This window comes from Toxorhynchites rutilus, chromosome 3, assembly GCF_029784135.1.
Source record: "Toxorhynchites rutilus septentrionalis strain SRP chromosome 3, ASM2978413v1, whole genome shotgun sequence".
NCBI classification, from domain to species: Eukaryota; Metazoa; Arthropoda; class Insecta; order Diptera; family Culicidae; genus Toxorhynchites; species Toxorhynchites rutilus.
The window spans coordinates 440,595-460,187 of record NC_073746.1 but is presented as its reverse complement, the minus strand read 5'-3'; the positions used below and the strand labels follow the sequence as shown (position 1 = coordinate 460,187).

Below are 19,593 nucleotides of genomic sequence, written 5' to 3'. Positions count from 1 at the left end.
GTGGCTTCGTGAGAACGTCGGCCAACATGGACTCCGTTGGACAATACTCCATTTTAATGATCTCCTTCTCTTGCAGGTCGCGAACGAAGAAGAACTTGGTGTCGATGTGCTTGCTGCGTCGTTCGATTCGGTCGCCTTCCACCAACTTTATGCAACTTTGGTTGTCGCTCAGTGTATATTGCTGAATTGGCAGCAATACACTGGGCGCTGGACAGCGTCGCCTCACGACCTGTTGAACACTATTACATTGTAACGGATAGTCTGAGCTCTGTCGAAGCTATCCGTTTAGTGAGGCCGGAAAAGCACTCGCCGTACTTCCTTGAGAGAATACGAGAAATTTTGAGTGCTTTATCCAGACGCTGTTATGTCATTACCTTTGTCTGGGTCCCTTCACATTGCTCAATTCCGGGTAATGAGAGGGCTGACTCATTAGCAAAGGTAGGTGCAATTGAAGGCGAAATTTATCAGCGTCAAATCGCCTTCAATGAATTTTATTCTTTAGTTCATAAAAATACCATCGTTAACTGGCAACGCAAATGGAACGAAGATGAATTGGGCCGGTGGCTCTACTCAATTATCCCTAAGGTTAGCCTCAATCCGTGGTTCAAAAGTCTGGACTTGAGTCGGGACTTTATTCGCACCTTCTCCCGACTCATGTCCAATCACTGTTCGTTAGACGCGCTGCTTTTTCGTTTTAATCTTGCCGACAGCAATCTCTGCGGTTGTGGCCATGGTTACCACGACATCGAACACGTTGTTTGGTCGTGCGAATTGTATCTTGTCGCCAGATCGAATTTAGAAAACTCCCTTCGGGCTGGAGGAAAGCAGTCCAATGTGCCGGTGAGAGATGTGTTGGCTCGGTTAGACCTTGATTACATGTCCCAAATATATGTTTTCCTTAAAGCTATCGATCTTCGAGTGTGATTGTTCATACATCCTTTTCCCCTCCTTTTCGTCCTTCGCGAGCTATCGGTTCCCTTCCTACTAACATTAGAATAAGTTAAATTGTAAACACATATTAAATGTAAGGATAGTTTTAAGAATTGAGTGTGAAGTGTCAGTGTGAATGAGAATGTGAATGTGAATGTGAATGTGAGTGCGAGTGTAAACACACATCTCCTTACATCCCATCCTTTTCCTAATGAAAATGTGTCACCCTTCTAAACTCGAGTCGACCTCGAGTAATCGGTTTCCTATTTCATTAACCATAGAATTAAGGAAACAACATGTTGATATATGCTAGTTGAAATATAGTTAAGAGTTTGGCTCCATTAAACTTATGTAACTAAGCCTGTAAAAATAATCGGATTAATAAAAAAAAAAAAAAAAAACTTTGGTTGTCCTCAAATACAGTGATGGGACCATCGATGCCTACGCCGATTTCCTCCATCAAACGTTTGGTCCAGACGAGCTCCTGGCACCCTTCAGCAAGCGCCACAAACTCCGCTTCAGTCGAACTTAGTGCAACGCACGTTTGCATCCGCGAACCCCACGCAATTGGTCCACCTCCGAACATGATGAGGATACCGGAGTTCGACTTCCTGTCGCGAGAATCTCCGGCCCAGTCCGCATCCACAAACATCTTCAATCCACCGGTCGATGAACCTAGCTGCAGCTTGTGGTCACTGGTGGAATTCAAGTAGCGCAGGATCCTCTCCTTCTGCTGTAGGTAGCTGATGTCGAAAGGAATTTTCGACGGTTTCGCCTTGTCCAAGCCAAAGCGTTGTGCCAATTTCCGGATGTACGAGGTCTGGTTGATCTTGAATCCGGACGCACTTCGTTCCACCTCCATTCCAAGGAAATGACGAACGTCTCCCAAATTCGTCACGTTGAAATCCTTGAATTCCTTTTCCGTCTGCGTCACGACGATCATGTCATCAACGTAGATGAGGATATACGACCACGTACCATTCTTCAGTTGCACGTACAAGCATGGATCCGACTTCGTTGGCTGGAATCCCATGGCCTTGAAAACGGAATCCACTTTCCGGTTCCATACGCGCGCTGATTGCTTCAGGTCGTACAAACTCCTCCTCAAAAGGCAGACGGTTCGCTCATCACCCGTCGTGTACCCTTCCGGTTGCCGCATGTAAACGGTTTCTTCGAGTGTTCCGTTCAAATATGCGGTCTTGACGTTGACATGCTTGACGATGGATCCCCTACGGCTTGCCATGGAAAGCAGAGCTCGGAAGGTTGTTTGCTTTGCCACCGGTGCCAAGACCTCATCATAATCGGTGCCGTACTTCTTGGTGAAGCCTTGGACAACGATTCTCGCCTTGTGCCGTATCACGTTTCCTTTCTCGTCCCGCTTGGTCTTGAACAGCCACTTGCAGACGACAGCCTTCTTGCCTGGCGGTAGTTGCACCAGTTCCCACGTTTGGTTCTCCAACAGCGCCCGAAATTCTTCGTCCATGGCGGCCTGCCACTGGAACGCCTCATCACTTCGTAACGCTTCCGCCGGAGTTTGAGGATCGCCGGTCTTCCTCGTCGCCCGTCGCTTGCTCACCGTGAAGCCTTGCTGGGCGGCATTCGGTCCAGCTTCGTTTTGTGGAACTGGGGAATTGTGGAACGGAAAGTTTTTGTTCGTGAAGACAAAGTCATGGTACTTGCCTGGAATCGCGCGCTCCCGACCACTGCGCCTCAACACCTGTGTCTCGGGTGGATTTGAAGATTGTCGTGGAGGGAGCGCCGGAATTGTCACGTCAACAACGGTTTCATCGGATGATTCGCCAGCGCTTGTATCAACTTACGAAAAGAAATCCTACTCGGAATCCGATGACTCCTTGGGATCCGAGGACTCTTCATCGGTTGTCTCATGATCGTCCGGCTCGGCTGGTTCTTCAACATCCGGCTCGGTTGGTTCCACCGATCTTGCTTCCGGAACGACGTCAAGGAAATCGAGACTCACGAAATCCCGGACTTCAAGTTGCTGTCCGCTCGTAGTTGCAGGTTGCGTCTCGACTTGGGGTGACTCGTTGAGGAAAACTACATCCCGAATCTTGAAGACATTCTTCTTCACCGGATCGTACAACCGGTACGCCTTGGTCTGCTCATCGAAACCGACTAGGATGCACTCCTTCGATTTTATGTCCCACTTCTTCCGCTTTTGCTTCGGAACGTGCGACATCGCCTTCGAGCCGAATACACGAACATGGGAAAGATCAGGCTTGCGACCGGACCAGGCCTCCTCCGGTGTCAGCTTGTGACCTTTGGTAGGGGAACGGTTGATGACGTACGTCGAAGCTGCTACCGCTTCCGCCCAGAACGACTTCGATAGTTTCGCCTCGAACAGCATGCACCTCGCTCTCTCAACGACGGTTCTATTGACTCGCTCGGCCAACCCATTTTGTTCAGGAGAGTACTCGGTGGACGTTTGGTGTACAATCCCTGCATCGGCAAGGCATTTCTGAAACGATCGGTTAGTATACTCCTTACCATTGTCGCTGCGAAGAACTTTCAGCTTGTTCCCGGTCTGTCTCTCAGCTAGGGCTCGGAACTGGTCGAATGCATGTAGGACCTCAGCTTCGGATTTCGTCTCCAGGAATTAGATGAATATCCGCCGTGTCCAGCCGTCCACGAACGACACGTAATACCGGCTTCCGCCGATTGACTCTTCTTCCATTGGTCCGCATATGTCCGTGTGGACAAGCTCCAGGACGCCATTGGCACGATGACCGTTCTTCGGAAATGGTAGACGGGTTTTCTTACCCATGGCACATACTGTACAGTTGTCCATTTTCGTTTCCTTGAACTCCATCCCGGTGGCTAGCCCATTCTTCAGTAGCTTCAGGCTATGGACGTTGATATGACCCATTCTCCTGTGCCAATCGTTCAAATCGGCTGCCGTGGATGCGAGCGACAACGCGCTCTGCTCGTCACCCTCTTCGAATCGGAACAATCCACTCTTCAAGTCATGTATCCCGGTAGCTATCACCTCACCATCCGGATCAATCACCTTCACGCCTTGGGTGCTGAACCGCACCTCGTGACCATGGCAAACGATCTGACTCACCGACAGAAGATTGTTGGACATCATTGGAATGAACTTGACATCGTTCACGTCGATGGGGGGACTCTCAGGACTGCACTTGAAAGCTTGACGACACCCGTGGAAACAATCTTCATCATTTGTTTGTCGGCTGCCATGACAACGCCACTCGCCGGTTTTTCACCATGTAGCAGGCTTCGATCCTTGGTGAAGTGGTCTGATGCTCCAGAATCAAACACCCAGCCATCGTTGCTATGGTAACCGCTGGTTGTTAGTACCGTGCAAAACGCCGACCCTTTTTTCGTCTCGTTTTTCACATGGCACTCCCTGGCGATGTGTCCGTATCGATGACAACGCTTGCATTTTGGACCTTTTGGCTGCTCAGCTGACCGTCCTTCGGCTGCACCTTGCTTCGGTTTTGATGGAAACGGTTTTCTTCCCACGAACACCGTCTGGTCCTTGGAAAATTGGACTTCCTGGAGCAGCTTCGTCTTGATGCTGTCGCCAGTGATCGGGGTGCCGGAATTTTCCAGCGCCATGATCATTGGCTTGTACTCCTCCGGAAGGCCCGCAAGCAGTAGGGAACCGACCCACTCCTCGGAAATGTCGAAACCAACTCCCCGAAGGCTATGAGCGGTGGAAATGATTTCCGTCACATACCTGTTCACCGTGCCGCACGACGAGAGGGTGGTGGTGATTAGCTTCCTGAGCAGTCCCACGCGGCGGGTTAGTCCGGTGTCCTCGAAAGCTGCTTCAAGCTTCGCCCATACCTCGAGGGCCGTCGGTGCGTCCTTTCTTCTTCTTCAATGGCACTAACGTTCCTAGAGGAACTTCGCCGTCTCAACGTAGTATTACTTGCGTCATTTTTATTAGTACTTAGTTGAGATTTCTATGCCAAATAACACGCCTTGAATGCATTCTGAGTGGCAAGCTCTAGAATACGCGTGATCACAGTGCAAGTCGGAGGAAATTTCTTTGACGAAAAATTCCCCCGACCAGAACGGGAATTGAACCCGAACCCCCGGCATGTTAGTTATGACGCTAACCACTCGGCCACGGGAGCACCGGTGCGTCCTTTACGTGAATGTAATTGACGGGATCCAAGAGTAAAATGATTTTCGCTCGTGCTCTTCTGCACTTCCGCTGATCCACCGCTGGCAGCGTTCCGTCCGCGTTCGGAATCGGCTTCACGGCTTCCCACAGCTCCTCCATGTCCAGGTACGTCTCCACCGCGAATTTTCACGTTGGCCAATTCTCTCGGCCGCTCAGACGCTCGATCGGCGGAAAACTTGAAAGGTTCTGCTGGACTTGCTGTGGGATCGCTTGACCATCACCAGCTCCGGTAGACATCTTGCGAAAAAATCTTGAAGAATAACTGAGCTCACAACCTATTAGATTAGGCAGTAAAACGTACTACTCTCTCCAGTGGTTGAAACAGAAGTGAAAGATTTTTATTTCCTAATTTATTACATGGTTGCTATGTTTGGATCTTCGGTCTGAACGCCTACTACTTCTAACACATATGTTTGTTTGTAGTAATGACATCATTTTAATTTTTCGCGTTTTTTTTTTATTTCAACGTTTTTCACAGTTCGATTTTTGTCCCGGATACGTCCAACGATGTTGGAATATTCAAAAATGAAACAAATTTTCATTCTTTCATTCAATAACACACATTGACAATTTGTATAAAACACGCCGCTGGCACGGTGCAATGTGAGTGAATTAAAATATCGTTGCGAGAAGTGAACACGCCCCGCTCACGCCACGTTGACGCCCCGCTGCAGTGAGAACATGGCCCTTCTCTGAAAACAAAATTTACAGACATTTCTTAATTTACCGACATCTTTCACGAGATTTTAGAAAAACTGGCATCTCTGTATACTGTATTGTCAAAACTTGTTATTGATGTAACAAAACATATTTAGGATGTGAGTAATCTTGCACAAAAGCGAAGATTTTCACAATAATTCAGTGCATATTCAAAAATATTTGCATTAGCGTACCATGAAAATGACACCCCCAACGAAAATTATGCTGATTGCTTGCGGGTCGTTCAGCCCGCCGACTCCAATGCACTTCCGAATGTTTGGTATTTGCGTTCAGTGAAATTGTGATATTCAATGGTTATAATTCAGTCTCCCCAACTCAAGAAATCGCCAGGGATCATTTCAACGAGATGGGCACTGGACAAGTGGTCGGAGGAATCGTATCGCCAGTTCATGATTCTTACGGGAAAAAAGGACTCATATCCGCTACTCATAGATGTAATATGTTGAAAATCGCACTACAAACATCCGATTGGATCCGGTTGTCTGAATGGGAAACGCAACAAGAGGAGTGGACTAGAACGAGACTCTCCCTTCAATATCATCAAGTTCGACCTACATTATGGCGGACTCTGACCAATAGTTTACTGTGATTTTTTTTCAGAACTACATTAACTCTTATTTAAAGGATTCCAGCAGCATAAATAATCAGTATATTCCGGCGTGGATTCCAGAAACACTGAAGAAGACCTCTGGACATGTCCAATTGAAACTACTATGTGGAGGAGACCTGCTAGAATCATTCGCAAAACCCGGTCTATGGAAAGATGAAGATATAGAAGCTATCGTAGGCCAGCATGGATTAGTGGTCATTTCACGTGCGGGATCGAACGCAGAGCAATTCATTTTTAATTCCGATTTGCTGAGTAGATACAGGGTGAGAAACTACTATACTGTTTTCTATTTGGCTTCGTACGACTTCATTATGTCTTTCAGAGAAACATAACGATTGTGAATAATTGGGTTACAAATGATGTCAGCTCGACGATTGTACGAAGGCTTCTTGGTCGTGGTCTGTCAGTCAAATATCTGTTGGACGACAGTGTGACAGAATACATAAAGAAACAAGGATTGTACGGAACGAATAACACGTGAGTTATGCTTTCAATGCTTCCTTAAATGTTCTAAAAATTATTTATGTGATTTATGCAGTGAAGCAATTACTAATACTGTTCTGAGGTCATCCTATCAAATTTAATATTGGTTTTACATGTCTGTGCGCAATTGTGTGTTGATGGATAAAGTAAGTACATTTTGTCAACTCACAGTGTTGGGGAAATGATGAACATTTCACCTGGTTCACCGATAAACGATCACGACGCGTATGTCAATTGTCAGAATGATTTCAATACACATAATACATTGGAGTCGATGGATGAAACGGACTTCCCTCGTTCTACACTTAATCGGGTATTTTGTTGTGGAAACGAGAACAACATGAAAAATCCAATAAAATCAGTGCGCGGAATTATGTCTCATCCTGGAGGGGCAGTACAGGTTATCGAAACAAGCACATCCTCGACATCTTCGTCAATTGCATGCGAATCAGGAATTGACAGTCTTTCTCACCATACAGTGGATGATAAGGTGGGTGATGATTGTAGCACAAAAATTATGGGCTCATTGAAAAATGCAGCTAGCACTGAAAAATCGAACTCACCAACTGCACAAAGAAAATTAATTGCACATGAAAGCACCCGTAAAACTATCCAACAAGAGAATACCAGCAAAGAATTAAATCTGACAATCTCTGGATTGACATCCACTCATAACGACGCCAAAGCGGTATTATCGACAATTGCACCCGAGGCGAACAAAAATTCTGAACGTATGACGCCCGTAAAAACGGAAAATAACAACGCTTCAGTTACAAGCACTGGCCGCATAAGTCCCTCCAAAAGTTATGACGATATGATTAAATTCGTCTTCACCGAACATGGAATACGCGTTATAAGTGATCGGGAATATGTAGTTTGAATCAGCACAAAACATTCGGCGAACAAAATAACATCCCATCAACGGTAAATAGCTTTCAATATACATAATTCGCATGTCAAGCAAACTTAAAGTTTCATGCATGATACTTTCAGAAATGCATGATTTGCATGTGGTTCATGTGGCCTGTGTCGGTTGGGATGATTTATTTTTCGAACAAACTTCACTTTTGCATTGATAATTCATAAATCTCAAAATATAAACAAGGCGTGTAATTTAGTGTCGAAAGTACAAATAGAAAATCCTTAGCACTATATTCTCTGGAAACTACTATGAATACTTGAAAATGTGTTTCTGATAACTATAAATTACTGTTTGTCCCATTTTGCATTTGCCTTCTGAATAGTTCCATGCCAAATCAGCCGAAAAAACGACCAATTTTGAAGCGACGCTCTCCGATTTCTTTTAACCTTGTACGTATGGAGGCTACCCAAAACCACAACTTTCATTATCCTTCCACCCATTGCAATAACGACTGATTTTTCAAAAGGGCGCATCCAAAGTAAATGACCAATTTTGCAAAAAAATCAAGCCGAAATCCAGATGTCTGATTGAAATATGATATGCGTCAAAGTTGCTGGGAAATCAATCTAGGAAAAATAACATTTTAAATACACCGTTGAAAAAACCTACTCAAAAATTGAATTTGAACTAAAAATGTTTATAGCTCAAAACATGACCCCTTTGATGTTTTTTCAAATATTTTGATCAGGAAACTTGTTCAATTTAGCAACGTTTGACATACAATCAGTATTTACCGATTGACCATTTCACTGAATAACTCGTTTTTGTTTGTTCAAATATGATCTTTTGTTGTTACATGCTGCAAATCATGACACAAAAGAGACAACCCTGTTTCGGTTCGCACTTCATGTTACACGAGCATGCGAACCAAAGCCGCCATGAACGGTTTCGGTGCAGAAAGTTTATATTATTTGATGACGATACACGTCTTACTGCACTCGAAGGACTTCTTCTATAGATTATACCAGCAACCGAAAAACACGCACTTTATAGAATTGTGCACAACGCTGGACAATGTCATCGACCGACCAACGAAATGAAGAGATAGAATATTCAACCGTTCTGTAATGTTGAACGTTAATTTGGTGAAAGAGGATCAAACTTTACAGCGATGCTGCTTATATAGTGGTTACTATCGGCTATCGGTCAATTCTCGTTCTTCTGATTCTTTCTAGCTCTCTCGGAATCTAATCTTGGGAACTCGTTCGAAGCATAAAATTCTAGTTAACGAACTTTTTGAACGGTATTGCGTGAATTCAAATTAAGATTAGTTTTCAATTTTTATGGTTAATTCTTACATTCTTATTTGCCTCTAACTCATTACATATCGAACCACTCCATGCACCGTGAAGCTGAATTATACGAACTACACAAAGCGAATTCAGTTACTGCAATAGATCCTGACCCATAATTGACAGCAAGAGCAGTTCTTTGTGAATTCTTAGCTATCTAGATGCTCAAGGAAGGGTAGTCAGATTTTTTTTTCATTTTTAAAGCTGCTAGCAGTTAAATACAGTTAGTCGCAAAATTAACTATGTATACAACTCGTGTTGGTTTGTTATTTTTGAGTTGAGTTCGATGTTAAAAAGTAAATAACTGAATGCGAAATACATTCATCATAAAATCGATTCATTTTACTCCCATGCAGTGTTGCCACATTTAAATCTGTACCAGAGGGGTAAAAAATCTTTCTCATCTGTTTTTTTCCAAAAATCTGTACCATCAAAAATATTCGTTGTGAAGAAAAAAATTATTTATTAGCATTAAAAAATCAATCAATCAGTTATTTACTACAAATATTTCATTTATATTTGCAAGTCATTCGTGTGTTTGATAATCCTTATAATTATTTTTTTCTGAATCTAAATTGCATACTATATTTTTTTTAAATTTTCGAGCTGCCACCACGATGTTTGACAAAATCCTCTGATCTCAAAATATCGTTCATTGTATCGTTGCTAAGCCAATTTCAAAGCTTATTTTTGTTCTGATATTATTCAGATTATATTCGCTTGATAGTTGTCGAGGAGTGAGGCATAGTGAGAACGTTACAAACAAGGCATCGAAGCGCCGAAAAGGCGAGCGAACCGTTAATTCTTTTTAGACATCCAATTTTATATACATATTTTTTTCTGAATCTAAATTGCATACTATAATTTTTTTTAAATTTTCGAGCTGCCACCACGATGTTTGACAAAATCCTCTGATCTCAAAATATCGTTCATCGTATCGTTGCTGAGCCAATTTCAAAGCTTATTTTTGTTCTGATATTATATTCGCTTGATAGTTGCCGAGGAGTGAGGCATAGTGAGAACGTTACAAACAAGGCATCGAAGCGCCGAAAAGGCGAGCGAACCGTCAATTCTTTTTAGACACATAACACATCGTTAATGCTAGTTAAATTGGAAAAGTTTCTGGGATTTAACATTGCCGTAGACTTGCGCGTCGAATCATCAAAATCGAGTTTTTTTTCATTTGTTTGATCAGCTCCATGGAAAAACTGCGACAAATATCCTTTGAAAAGATGACATTGAAACAACATAAATGTTGAAGAAAGACGTTGTTCGATACAAAGTCTGGTTTATTAATAACGGAAAAAATTACCATGGCTACAGAAATCAACTGCAACTATCATTTATTTCTTCACCCCCTCTCAGTTGATGGTCTCCAATCCGATCTTTTTCCTCAAAATTGTTAATGTCGGGGTAGGAAGAGATTTTGTTAAAGTATCCGCTTCTTGCTCCTGGGATGGTACATATATTAGCTTAACTTTCCCATCTGCAACAGCTTCTCGAATGAAGTGGAACTTGACATCTATATGCTTGACACGTTTAAACTCCTTCTTCTCTGCCATAGCTATAGCGCCTTGGTTATCCTCATAAACTGGGACAGGATATAAATTTGATTCACGTAAATCAGACAACAGTCCAGTAAGCCAAATTGTTTCGCTAATAGAAGAGCTCATCGCGATATACTCAGCTTCTGTGGATGACATTGCTACAGAACGCTGCTTCTTAGATGACCACGCCACGGTACATCCAAACACCTTGATCAAAAAAACCAGAAACGCACTTACGATCAACCTCATCGCTCGCATAGTCAGCATCGACAAATACTATAACCGGTAGTTCATGTGGGTTTCTCTGGAAAATCAGTTTCAAATTCTTCGTTGCTTGTAGGTAACGCAGTACTCTTTTAGCATACTTCCAGTGTTCTTCTCCTGCAGCATCTTGGAATCTTGCCAGATAGCCTACAACATAGCATAGATCCGGTCTTGATCCCAGCATGAGGAACATCAAACTGCCAATTTGTTCACGATAAGGATAGCTGCACTCTTCAGTGGCCTTCTGGAGTTTTAACTTCGTCTCAGCGGGTGTGCTGACAGGTTTACAGTTTTCCATTCCGAAACGGGCAATATTTTTCGGATCAACGCTTCCTGGGATAGATACATAGTACCTTGTTTATCACGTTCTATCTTGATGCCCAAAAAATGATGTAGCTCGCTCATGTCCGTCATATCGAATTTCTGTTTCAAACGTTCTTTTATATTCTTAATTTCTTGCAAATTCTCCGCTACTACGATCAAATCACCAACATATATAACAATATAGGCAACATGATTTCCTTTTCCGCGTACGTATAAACAATAGTCATATCGAGAGCGAACGAATCCCATGTTCATTAGAACTTCGTTGAATCGACCATTCCAACAACGCGGAGATTGCTTGAGACCGTATAGGGATTTTCTTAATAGGCAAACTTCGTTAGTTTTACAGCTTACCCCCTCTGGAACACACATGAATACTTTTCCCTCGAGAATACCATTGAGGAACGCCGTTTTTACATCCATTTGATGAATCTTCAGATTTCGGTTTGTCGTGACTGCCAGTATCGTACGTATGGTTGAAAGCTTGGCAACCGGAGCAAACGTCTCTTCGTAATCAACGTGTTTCATCTGCATATATCCTTTAGCGACTAATCGGGCCTTATATCGCGTAGGATTTCCATCAGCATCAGTTTTGAATGTGAACACCCATTTACTCGGCACAGGCTTCACCGCAGCAGGACACTTCACCACTGTCCAGGTTTGATTTTTCATCAAGGATTTTAACTCGTCAGCTATCGCTTGCCTCCATTCCACCTCGTGAGGGTGACCATCCACCTCGTCGTAGCTCTTTGGAATCTGTTGGAAATCATCAGCAGCAGAAAAAGCTCTATAAGGGGAAATAAAATCTGCAAACCAACCTGGACTCTTGCGCTCCCGACCACTAGACCTCGGAATACACTCCTCACAGTCATTCCCATTGTTTGATTGTGGTGGGAGCGCTGATGCGTTCTCTTCTTCAGGATCAGCAACTCCGTTATCTCCTAGCTCATCGTCTGGCAAAGAATTACCATACAAATTCCTTAAACGGAAATATATCCTCGTTGAATTTCACGTCTCGTGCCACAAACATTTTTCTTGTTGTTTGATTCCACATACGATAACCGGTCGGAGAATAGCCTAGCATTACACTACGCAAACCAGTAGGGTCCAGTTTGCTTCTCTTTTGCTTCGGAATCCATGCAAATGTTTGGCACCCAAATATCCTCATTTTTCCAACATCTGGGTTTTCACCATACCAGCATTCAGCAGAGGTGCAGTTTCCTTCCAACGCTTCAGTGAGACTTCGGTTGGTTGAATAAACTGCATTCAATACAGCTTCACCCCACAGAAATTTCGGTGCACCGGACTCAGCTAACATGGTCCTCATTTTCTCCAATATGGTACGATTGAACCTTTCTGCTACTCCATTATGTTGAGGTGTATAGCCAACAGTTGACTCAACTTGGATCCCTTGTTTTATATAGTAGGAATGCTGCTCGTTCGAAAAATATTCTCTTCCAAGATCACATCTTAGGTTTTCGATCCTCTTCCCGAATTTCGCCGTCGCCATAGCCTCGTATACTTTGAAATAATCAAAGACTTGGTGCTTGTGCTTCATTAAATATACCACAGCAAAGTGTGTATAATCATCAATGAATGACACGAAGTACTGGCACCCATCTACTGTTGGTGGTATTATCTGGCCGCAAACATTCGTATGGACACGTTCCAATGGTCTTGTTGTTTTCGGTCGATTCTTGTTGAATGGCAAACGGATCATCTTGCCCTCTGCACAAAACTCGCAAAATTCAGCTTCATTCTTAATTTCTCCGATTCCACTTACTATTCCTTTTTGCTTCATTCGTACCAAATTCTTGTAGCTCAGATGGCCGAATCGTTTATGCCATAAATGCAACTCAGAAACTCTCGTGACCATAGCTAACTCTGACGTCATACACAGCATCTTGAGGAAGAACAAATTTCCTCGCAATTGCGCCACAGCTATTATCTTGCCGTTTCTAGATAACACTGCTCGATCCGGATGGAACACTACTTTGACTCCCGCTTTCAATAATCGCGATAACGACAACAAATTGAAGCTGAGATTTTTCACATACAGAACATTTCCTAAGGACAATGTGAGATTATCACCATCAACAGATGTTTTCGCCTTCACTGTGCCTTCTTTAGTAGCAACAAGCTTTTCACCTTTCTTCGCACTTTCAATAACGAGTAGAGTTTCGAGCTCCATAAATTCGTAGAAATAGCGCTCATCATTTGCCATATGACGACTAGCTCCTAAGTCCAAGACCCATTCAACAGATGACTCCGATTTGAAATCTTCTTCCTGGGATGAAATCATCAACACCACCTCTCGATCTACCGGAACTGTTACTACTTGAGCTCAATCACGTCGCGTTTTCAGCTTTGGACAAGCAAACTTCTTATGACCTTGTTCACCGCACATAAAACATTTTCCATTGAACTTGTTTTTCTCCTTGCCTTTTCCTGATTTCGCTACGAAAGCCGTTCCTTCCGTGATTCCATTCGCACTCACGTTATCTCTTCCTGATCGTTTCTGCTCTTCGGCCAGCAAACGCGCCTTGACCATATCCAGTTTCAACTGCTCTTCTCCCAGGTTCTCCATTGCCGTTGTAACAACATCATACGTCGATGGTAGAGAGATAAACAGCTGACTTATGGCATCCAGTTCAGTAACCGTGGCACCAGCTCCTTTTAGTTCACGAATCAATTCATCAAACTTACGAAAGTGATCTTTCAATGGTGTTCCTTCTTCCATTTTCAGCGTTACCGAGGATCTCCTTATGTATGTTTGTGCTGCAAAACCTTTTTTCGCGAACGTGGTTGCTAGGGAGTTCCACATTTCCTTAGCAGTATTTTTGTCACGTACGTACTCCAGGTGAGAATCCGCTATGTACGAAACTAGAAGCGCCTTTGCCTTTTCATCCTGTTCTTGAAAAGTCTTCCTCTGTGCTTCATTAGCAGGTACATCCGCTGTTATCACCTCCTTCACACCGTGAGCCGACAACTGCGTTTCGACCCGGAACTTCCAAACATCGTATCCTTCTCCAGCAAACTGAATGATTCCTACTTTCGACGGGTTTGACATTTTCCGTGATTTGATTATGAACTTTTGATTTCTTCAAAAAACTTGTCCGCTTCAGTTCCAATTCAGGTTCCAATGGCCAGACGCAACTGGGCCCATAACCTGTTGAAGAAAGACGTGTGTTCGATACAAAGTCTGGTTTATTAATAACGGAAAAAATTACATTCTTGACTACGACTAACAACACCATGGCTACAGAAATCAACTGCAACTATGATTTATTTCTTCAATAAGATTCCTGGCAGATATTAGTTAGAATGATCGAATAAAAATCTTTCAGCTCTTCATGTTCATGTTCAGCATCGTGAATTCAGGTTTTTCAGCCTGGAACAGACGATTCAATCTGGGGCAAAACATACGTCGCACCGTCCGACGCGAATCCTTTCAAATGATCATTGTAAGGAATTTCGTCCTTTTGAAACTGATCAATCATTGCATTGTAAATGCTTTTATGATCAGCAGCACCTAGCGATACTGCGGTGTAAGAGTCGAGGTTGCATTACTTACTGTGTATTAGAGATAGGAAATTGTGTTACGTAGGGGGGGTGGGGCGGAGGATACCAAAATTTGAATGTCTTTTTATCTTTTAAATGAGTGCTAAACATATATTTTGTTTGATTTCAGCGGTTAATTCGTATTCGAAATTATTTTGTTATTTGAGGTAAAATGAGCCACCATAACGAATTACAATGTTATGTTTTCTAAAGCTGATATACCTTATCACACGTTGCTCTTCAAGAGGTTCCTTTTGTTGCTTTGACTCTGGAAAAGTATGCCACCCCAACCAAAACAAAACCTCAATATGTGGAGCGTTATGTGTTGCTTACTACGTTTTTGTACGTATGAGAAAATTCTAATTACTACTTTAGGTGAATAGGCCCAGATTATTTTATACATATAACTTCTTTCTCAAACAAATTTGGAGATGGAACAACGCATAAATCTACGCAATTCAGTATAATATGTGTTCATTTTACCGCCATCGGGCGATCATTTTACCTGCACGCTAAAACATGTTATATTTTACAACTTTTTTTTCTTCTAATGAAATATGTACTATTTTTTATAATAAAAATCGTTTGATATCTTGAACAATAATTAGTGAGGTTCTTCGAAAAACAGAAATTGTAGCGGTATGTGTAAACGGGCATATTCCTTAGGGTATTAATTTTAACCGCTTTTCCCCTATATGTTAGAGGCAAAGAAGAAAATAAACTTTCTGCACCGAAACCGTATATTACGGTTTTAATTTGTTGGCTCGTTTGTCATGAAGTGCGAACCGAAGCAGAGTTGTGTCGTGATTTGTAGCACGAAAAAGCAAAAGAATGCCACTGAGGGAAATGATTTGTGTAGGATCATATTTCAACGAACGAAAGCGAATTATTCAGTGAAAGGATCAATCGGTAAACACTGGTGATACGTTATAAGTGCGCTACACATACATCGAGAGTGGCGTGCGATGTTTGGTACCGCTCGGATATGCAATCAACAGGCTTTATTCCTCGCTGCATACATTCATTTGGTGCAACAAAACTGAATTCTGTCATTCGGTACAGTATCCGAATCATCCAGGCTAGTAGCTTAGTAGCATGACACATTGTGGTTCATTCGATATTGACGGATATCCAAACACTGCATATAGTGGTGTAATGTCAGACTCATCAAAATGCAAATATGATTTTTCGGGAATTTTTAAGAATTCAATACTCTTCGAAATCGTGATGATTCAAGAAAAGTAATATAACAAATTGAATCTACATGCAATTTTACATCAAAAACCATTTGTGACGTTTTGTCCTAGGACAAATTGTTCTCGAGACATTTTAAGATAATGGAAATCATGTTCATAAAATAAACAAAAATGCATACTGCTACTGGACTTTACATTTAAGATATCGTTTAGAAATCCACAAACAATTCGTCATTCAAAACTCGACAGGACAGAACAAGAATTGAAATCTGATGGTCTTGCTAACCCACTTATCATTTCTTCAACAATTGATCCGTTGAATTACTCCGAAATATTTGAATGCGGAACACACTTATATGTCAGCTGATTCATTTCACGCGTCAGTAAAACGAATTATGGAGCATGCTCCTCGTGGAGAGGCTCAGAGCTTTAAAGTCTTGGTTGGGTGTGTTAGAAACATCGCGGGTGCCATATGGCATTCAAAAATCACGGAAAAAATTGATTATCAAGAAGATTTGCCTTTAATGCCAGATGAGATACGTAGTCACTAGATCAATCTACCGGAAAATATGATGAATAAAGTTAAAAAGAATACTAATTAGTTAGTTTGATACATCTCAATATTATGTTTAGTTCAGATTGAAAAAGTTCATTTCCGTCGGAACAATCATTCTGGAAAATGTGACCTCAGTGAATCTATAAACACAGTGGATGAGCTAGTGAAAAATTACCAAGTTTGACATCCATATTATGAGGTTCATCATTTCTTGAATTGCCATCTGTTTGGAGCGACGTCATTATTGCGTACAAATGGTTGTTACGTCAAAATGTTGGCTAAATGGCTAATACTGAACCGATGCTAAATCGCCCAGTTTCGAACTGCATTTATAATGATTTATCGACTGGTTGTTTGATAGAAGTGTTTAGGTTGAACACAGAACTCCTTTCCAATTGGGAATAGCTAATGATTATATCGAACGAGAATCAGTTTATTTTGCGTTTATAGAGCGAGTAGCAGATCCATAAAATTTATTTCGGTCAAATAATATGGAAGCCAAACGCCGTCTAACTGATTTATGTAACCAAGTTCCACCAGATGCTCAGATACGCTAATTTTTGTTGTAGTGAATCTAATATAGGATAATTCTTGATCGACGATTTGATTGTCATCAGTGGCAGCACGGACTTTTCTGACCGCTCATGTGCCCATTATCTATACCAGCTCTCCCCTAACTGTGAACAAGTGTGGATATTATCCCAACAACTTTGCCGTACATCATACTTCAATCGAACATCTGGATGTCGAGTTATTATTTTTTGCAAAAAAGGTCAACGATTCTGGATGCTGCCTTGTTAAAAAATCAGTAATAATTAAAATTGGTCATCTGATAATGAAAATTGAAAATTTAAATAGCTGCGAGCATATGCACAAAGTTTCAAAAAAAAATCGGAGAGGATCGTGGCAGAGGTCGGTTGGTTTGGCATGCAATTTCTGTTCTATATACTCTGTTCTTTTTTTGTGGCGAATCACTAGAAAAATAGAATGAACGATGTATATCTGCACTTTCATATAGAAAAATTAAGGTTTCTTCTTTGCTGATATTATGAATGACATTGAACATCATTGATAGACTGCTAGATCCGTTCCAACTTAATTAGAAATTGACGTACCTAATTACACAAATTTGTTTTCCCGTGCTTTTGATTTGATGGAGGTAGCAAAGTGTGACCTTTGTTGTATTTATCGCTATTCAGTTCATGTAAATTGCACTTAACGTTCTGTTTGTGCAACATAATAAATAATGATAGTTTGTTTCTTCTCTCCGCATTTAGGTTGTACCAAAGAAGTTGAAATTGGCCGCTGTCCAGGTATAATTCGCCCTGTTTCAATTTGAGAGAAAAAACTCCAACACAGTTGGAGAATGCTGTACTTAGAACTACCAAAAGAGAAATATAAATATATTGGGATGTTGATTTTAAAATACGAATCATGGTCTCAAGGGATTTTCGCACTGTTTTACTATATTCAGTTAGGTAGCTGAAATTATATATTATACTTATGTTTATGTATTGTTTTGTATTATGTGTATCGCGAGATTAGTTCCTCATCCTACAAATTTAAAGCAAATGTGGAAATGAGAAAAAATTATGGATAAAATGATTGGTTTGATATGGTTCAGTGTTTTGCATTAAGAGGGAAACTGATTAGTAAATGGGTATTACGGCGAATGATTATGGCAACTGGATGTTAATTTCATAGTTTGAAGAGAATAGCTAATTTTTTTTCTTGCTTTCCAACCGACTCTTTGTTTCAGAAACACATTCACACCATGGCGTTTTCGATTTATCACACTCTAGGTTAATGTTAAGCACTGTCAACGCATCCTTATCGATGGTTAGCTCCTTAGTGCTGTCGATTCTATATCGTAGGGTGCTGAGTCCCGTTTCGCGGTCTCTTCGACGCGTGATTTCACGCTGATTGAAGCATTTAGTTGTGTCACGTCTTCGATGCAATCGATCGTGGATATGCCTGAAAAATACGGAATTCAAATATAATATTTATTGTTGCTACACATAATATAAACGCACAAAAACGTATCGTCAACACCGGTGGTTATATTCCGAGGACGCGCTATCTCTAGTCCCATTTCCTTTATGCGCACGTAGAACTCATCGTCTTCTAAACCCCATCCCCAATAGTTGTTCGACATGCCATTGAGCTGCTGATAATGTTCGGTTTTGAGCAGCAGGATTCCCCCAATGAATGTGGCATAATGGTACTTTGGGTGGAATTCGGGGCCGGAAATATGCAGGGGTCCATCTCCTGGGTAGTCGTATTTTAGATTGTCGTTGAGTGGAAGCAAATCCACATCATGCATCGCAATATAATCATAGTGATCTTTAACCTGTACGAATCCTACATTTATCAACGATGCTCTGTTGAAACGGTATCGATCATTCTGATTCAACACAAATATGTGAAATGGAATCTGCTGTCGATTCAGGAACGCCGAGATGTGAGGAACGAATCGAAGTAATTCATCGAATCGATCTCGGAATGGAACCAACAGTGCTAACTTGGGTTTTTCCGAAGTAAACGTTTCTTTAAAACTTCTGTGAAATTTCTCATGTTGGATATCGCGTTCAGAAGCACCTTCACATTTGCACGTCTCTGGAAATGTACGTGATTTATAAGATAAACGGTGATATTACCAATCTAACCTACCAGATGATATCGGAAGACTTGAAATCAGTAATGTGACACATATCGATGCCAGAAGAATGATGCTTAGGAACCGCACGTAAATAGACCTCAAAACAATCATTGCAATCCAAGGTAATGAATATTAGTTAATTCATCGTTAGTTCCAAACGATTATTCCCAGATGTAAATACTGGAAGCATTATATGCATTCTAATTGGTCACGATGAACAAAAACATTCTATCGCTGCTAAATTCATTGATCCGGTCCGGTTATGTGGTAGACTATATTTAAAATCACCGTAACGAATGATTACAATCATTCATGTGTGACTTGACATCTGTGGCGTGCGTTCACAGAGTGTTAGGTA

At 41.7% G+C, this 19,593-nt stretch overlaps 3 protein-coding genes across 6 annotated transcripts; 1 reads left to right on the top strand and 2 right to left on the bottom strand.

The window, feature by feature from the left end:
* Window positions 1-4,056: 4,056 nt before the first annotated feature.
* LOC129779112 (uncharacterized) lies at window positions 4,057-5,200 on the bottom strand. The gene is made up of 2 exons (XM_055786383.1): window positions 5,127-5,200; window positions 4,057-4,789 (listed from the first exon to the last, which is right to left on the bottom strand). Exons 1-2 carry the CDS (start codon window positions 5,198-5,200, stop codon window positions 4,057-4,059), a joined length of 807 nt encoding a protein of 268 aa, XP_055642358.1.
* A 686-nt stretch (window positions 5,201-5,886) lies between these two features.
* On the top strand, window positions 5,887-18,550 carry LOC129775789 (nicotinamide/nicotinic acid mononucleotide adenylyltransferase 1). 4 transcript variants are annotated; one of them, XM_055780885.1, is made up of 6 exons: window positions 5,887-6,080; window positions 6,142-6,365; window positions 6,422-6,694; window positions 6,754-6,908; window positions 7,062-7,404; window positions 17,854-18,550. In XM_055780885.1, the coding sequence occupies exons 1-6, from the start codon at window positions 5,996-5,998 to the stop codon at window positions 17,893-17,895; spliced, it is 1,122 nt and encodes a 373-aa protein (XP_055636860.1). In that variant the 5' UTR covers window positions 5,887-5,995; the 3' UTR covers window positions 17,896-18,550. The 4 variants fall into 4 exon arrangements, with proteins under 4 accessions (XP_055636860.1, XP_055636859.1, XP_055636863.1 ...); XM_055780884.1 differs by having other exon boundaries at window positions 7,062-7,838; XM_055780888.1 differs by lacking the exon at window positions 7,062-7,404.
* Window positions 18,091-19,554, bottom strand: LOC129775790 (beta-1,4-galactosyltransferase 7). Its single transcript, XM_055780889.1, has 3 exons — window positions 19,247-19,554; window positions 18,610-19,192; window positions 18,091-18,550 (listed from the first exon to the last, which is right to left on the bottom strand). The coding sequence occupies exons 1-3, from the start codon at window positions 19,344-19,346 to the stop codon at window positions 18,295-18,297; spliced, it is 939 nt and encodes a 312-aa protein (XP_055636864.1). The 5' UTR covers window positions 19,347-19,554; the 3' UTR covers window positions 18,091-18,294.
* Window positions 19,555-19,593: the final 39 nt, after the last annotated feature.

Bases quoted from the DNA above. Each gene is read 5' to 3' on its own strand.
- LOC129775790 (XM_055780889.1), bottom strand. From the start codon at position 19,346: ATGATTGTTTTGAGGTCTATTTACGTGCGGTTCCTAAGCATCATTCTT. The intron at 19,193-19,246 runs GTAGGTTAGATT...GTACATTTCCAG, and splicing joins AAGTCTTCCGATATCATCTG to AGACGTGCAAATGTGAAGGT. The intron at 18,551-18,609 runs GTGCGTTTATAT...CGTATTTTTCAG, and splicing joins GGTGTTGACGATACGTTTTT to GCATATCCACGATCGATTGC.
- LOC129779112 (XM_055786383.1), bottom strand. From the start codon at position 5,200: ATGGAGGAGCTGTGGGAAGCCGTGAAGCCGATTCCGAACGCGGACGGA. The intron at 4,790-5,126 runs GTGCAGAAGAGC...GTGCCATTGAAG, and splicing joins CCAGCGGTGGATCAGCGGAA to AAGAAGAAAGGACGCACCGA.
- LOC129775789 (XM_055780884.1), top strand. From the start codon at position 5,996: ATGAAAATGACACCCCCAACGAAAATTATGCTGATTGCTTGCGGGTCG. The intron at 6,081-6,141 runs GTATTTGCGTTC...CCCCAACTCAAG, and splicing joins AATGCACTTCCGAATGTTTG to AAATCGCCAGGGATCATTTC. The intron at 6,909-7,061 runs GTGAGTTATGCT...TGATGGATAAAG, and splicing joins TTGTACGGAACGAATAACAC to TAAGTACATTTTGTCAACTC.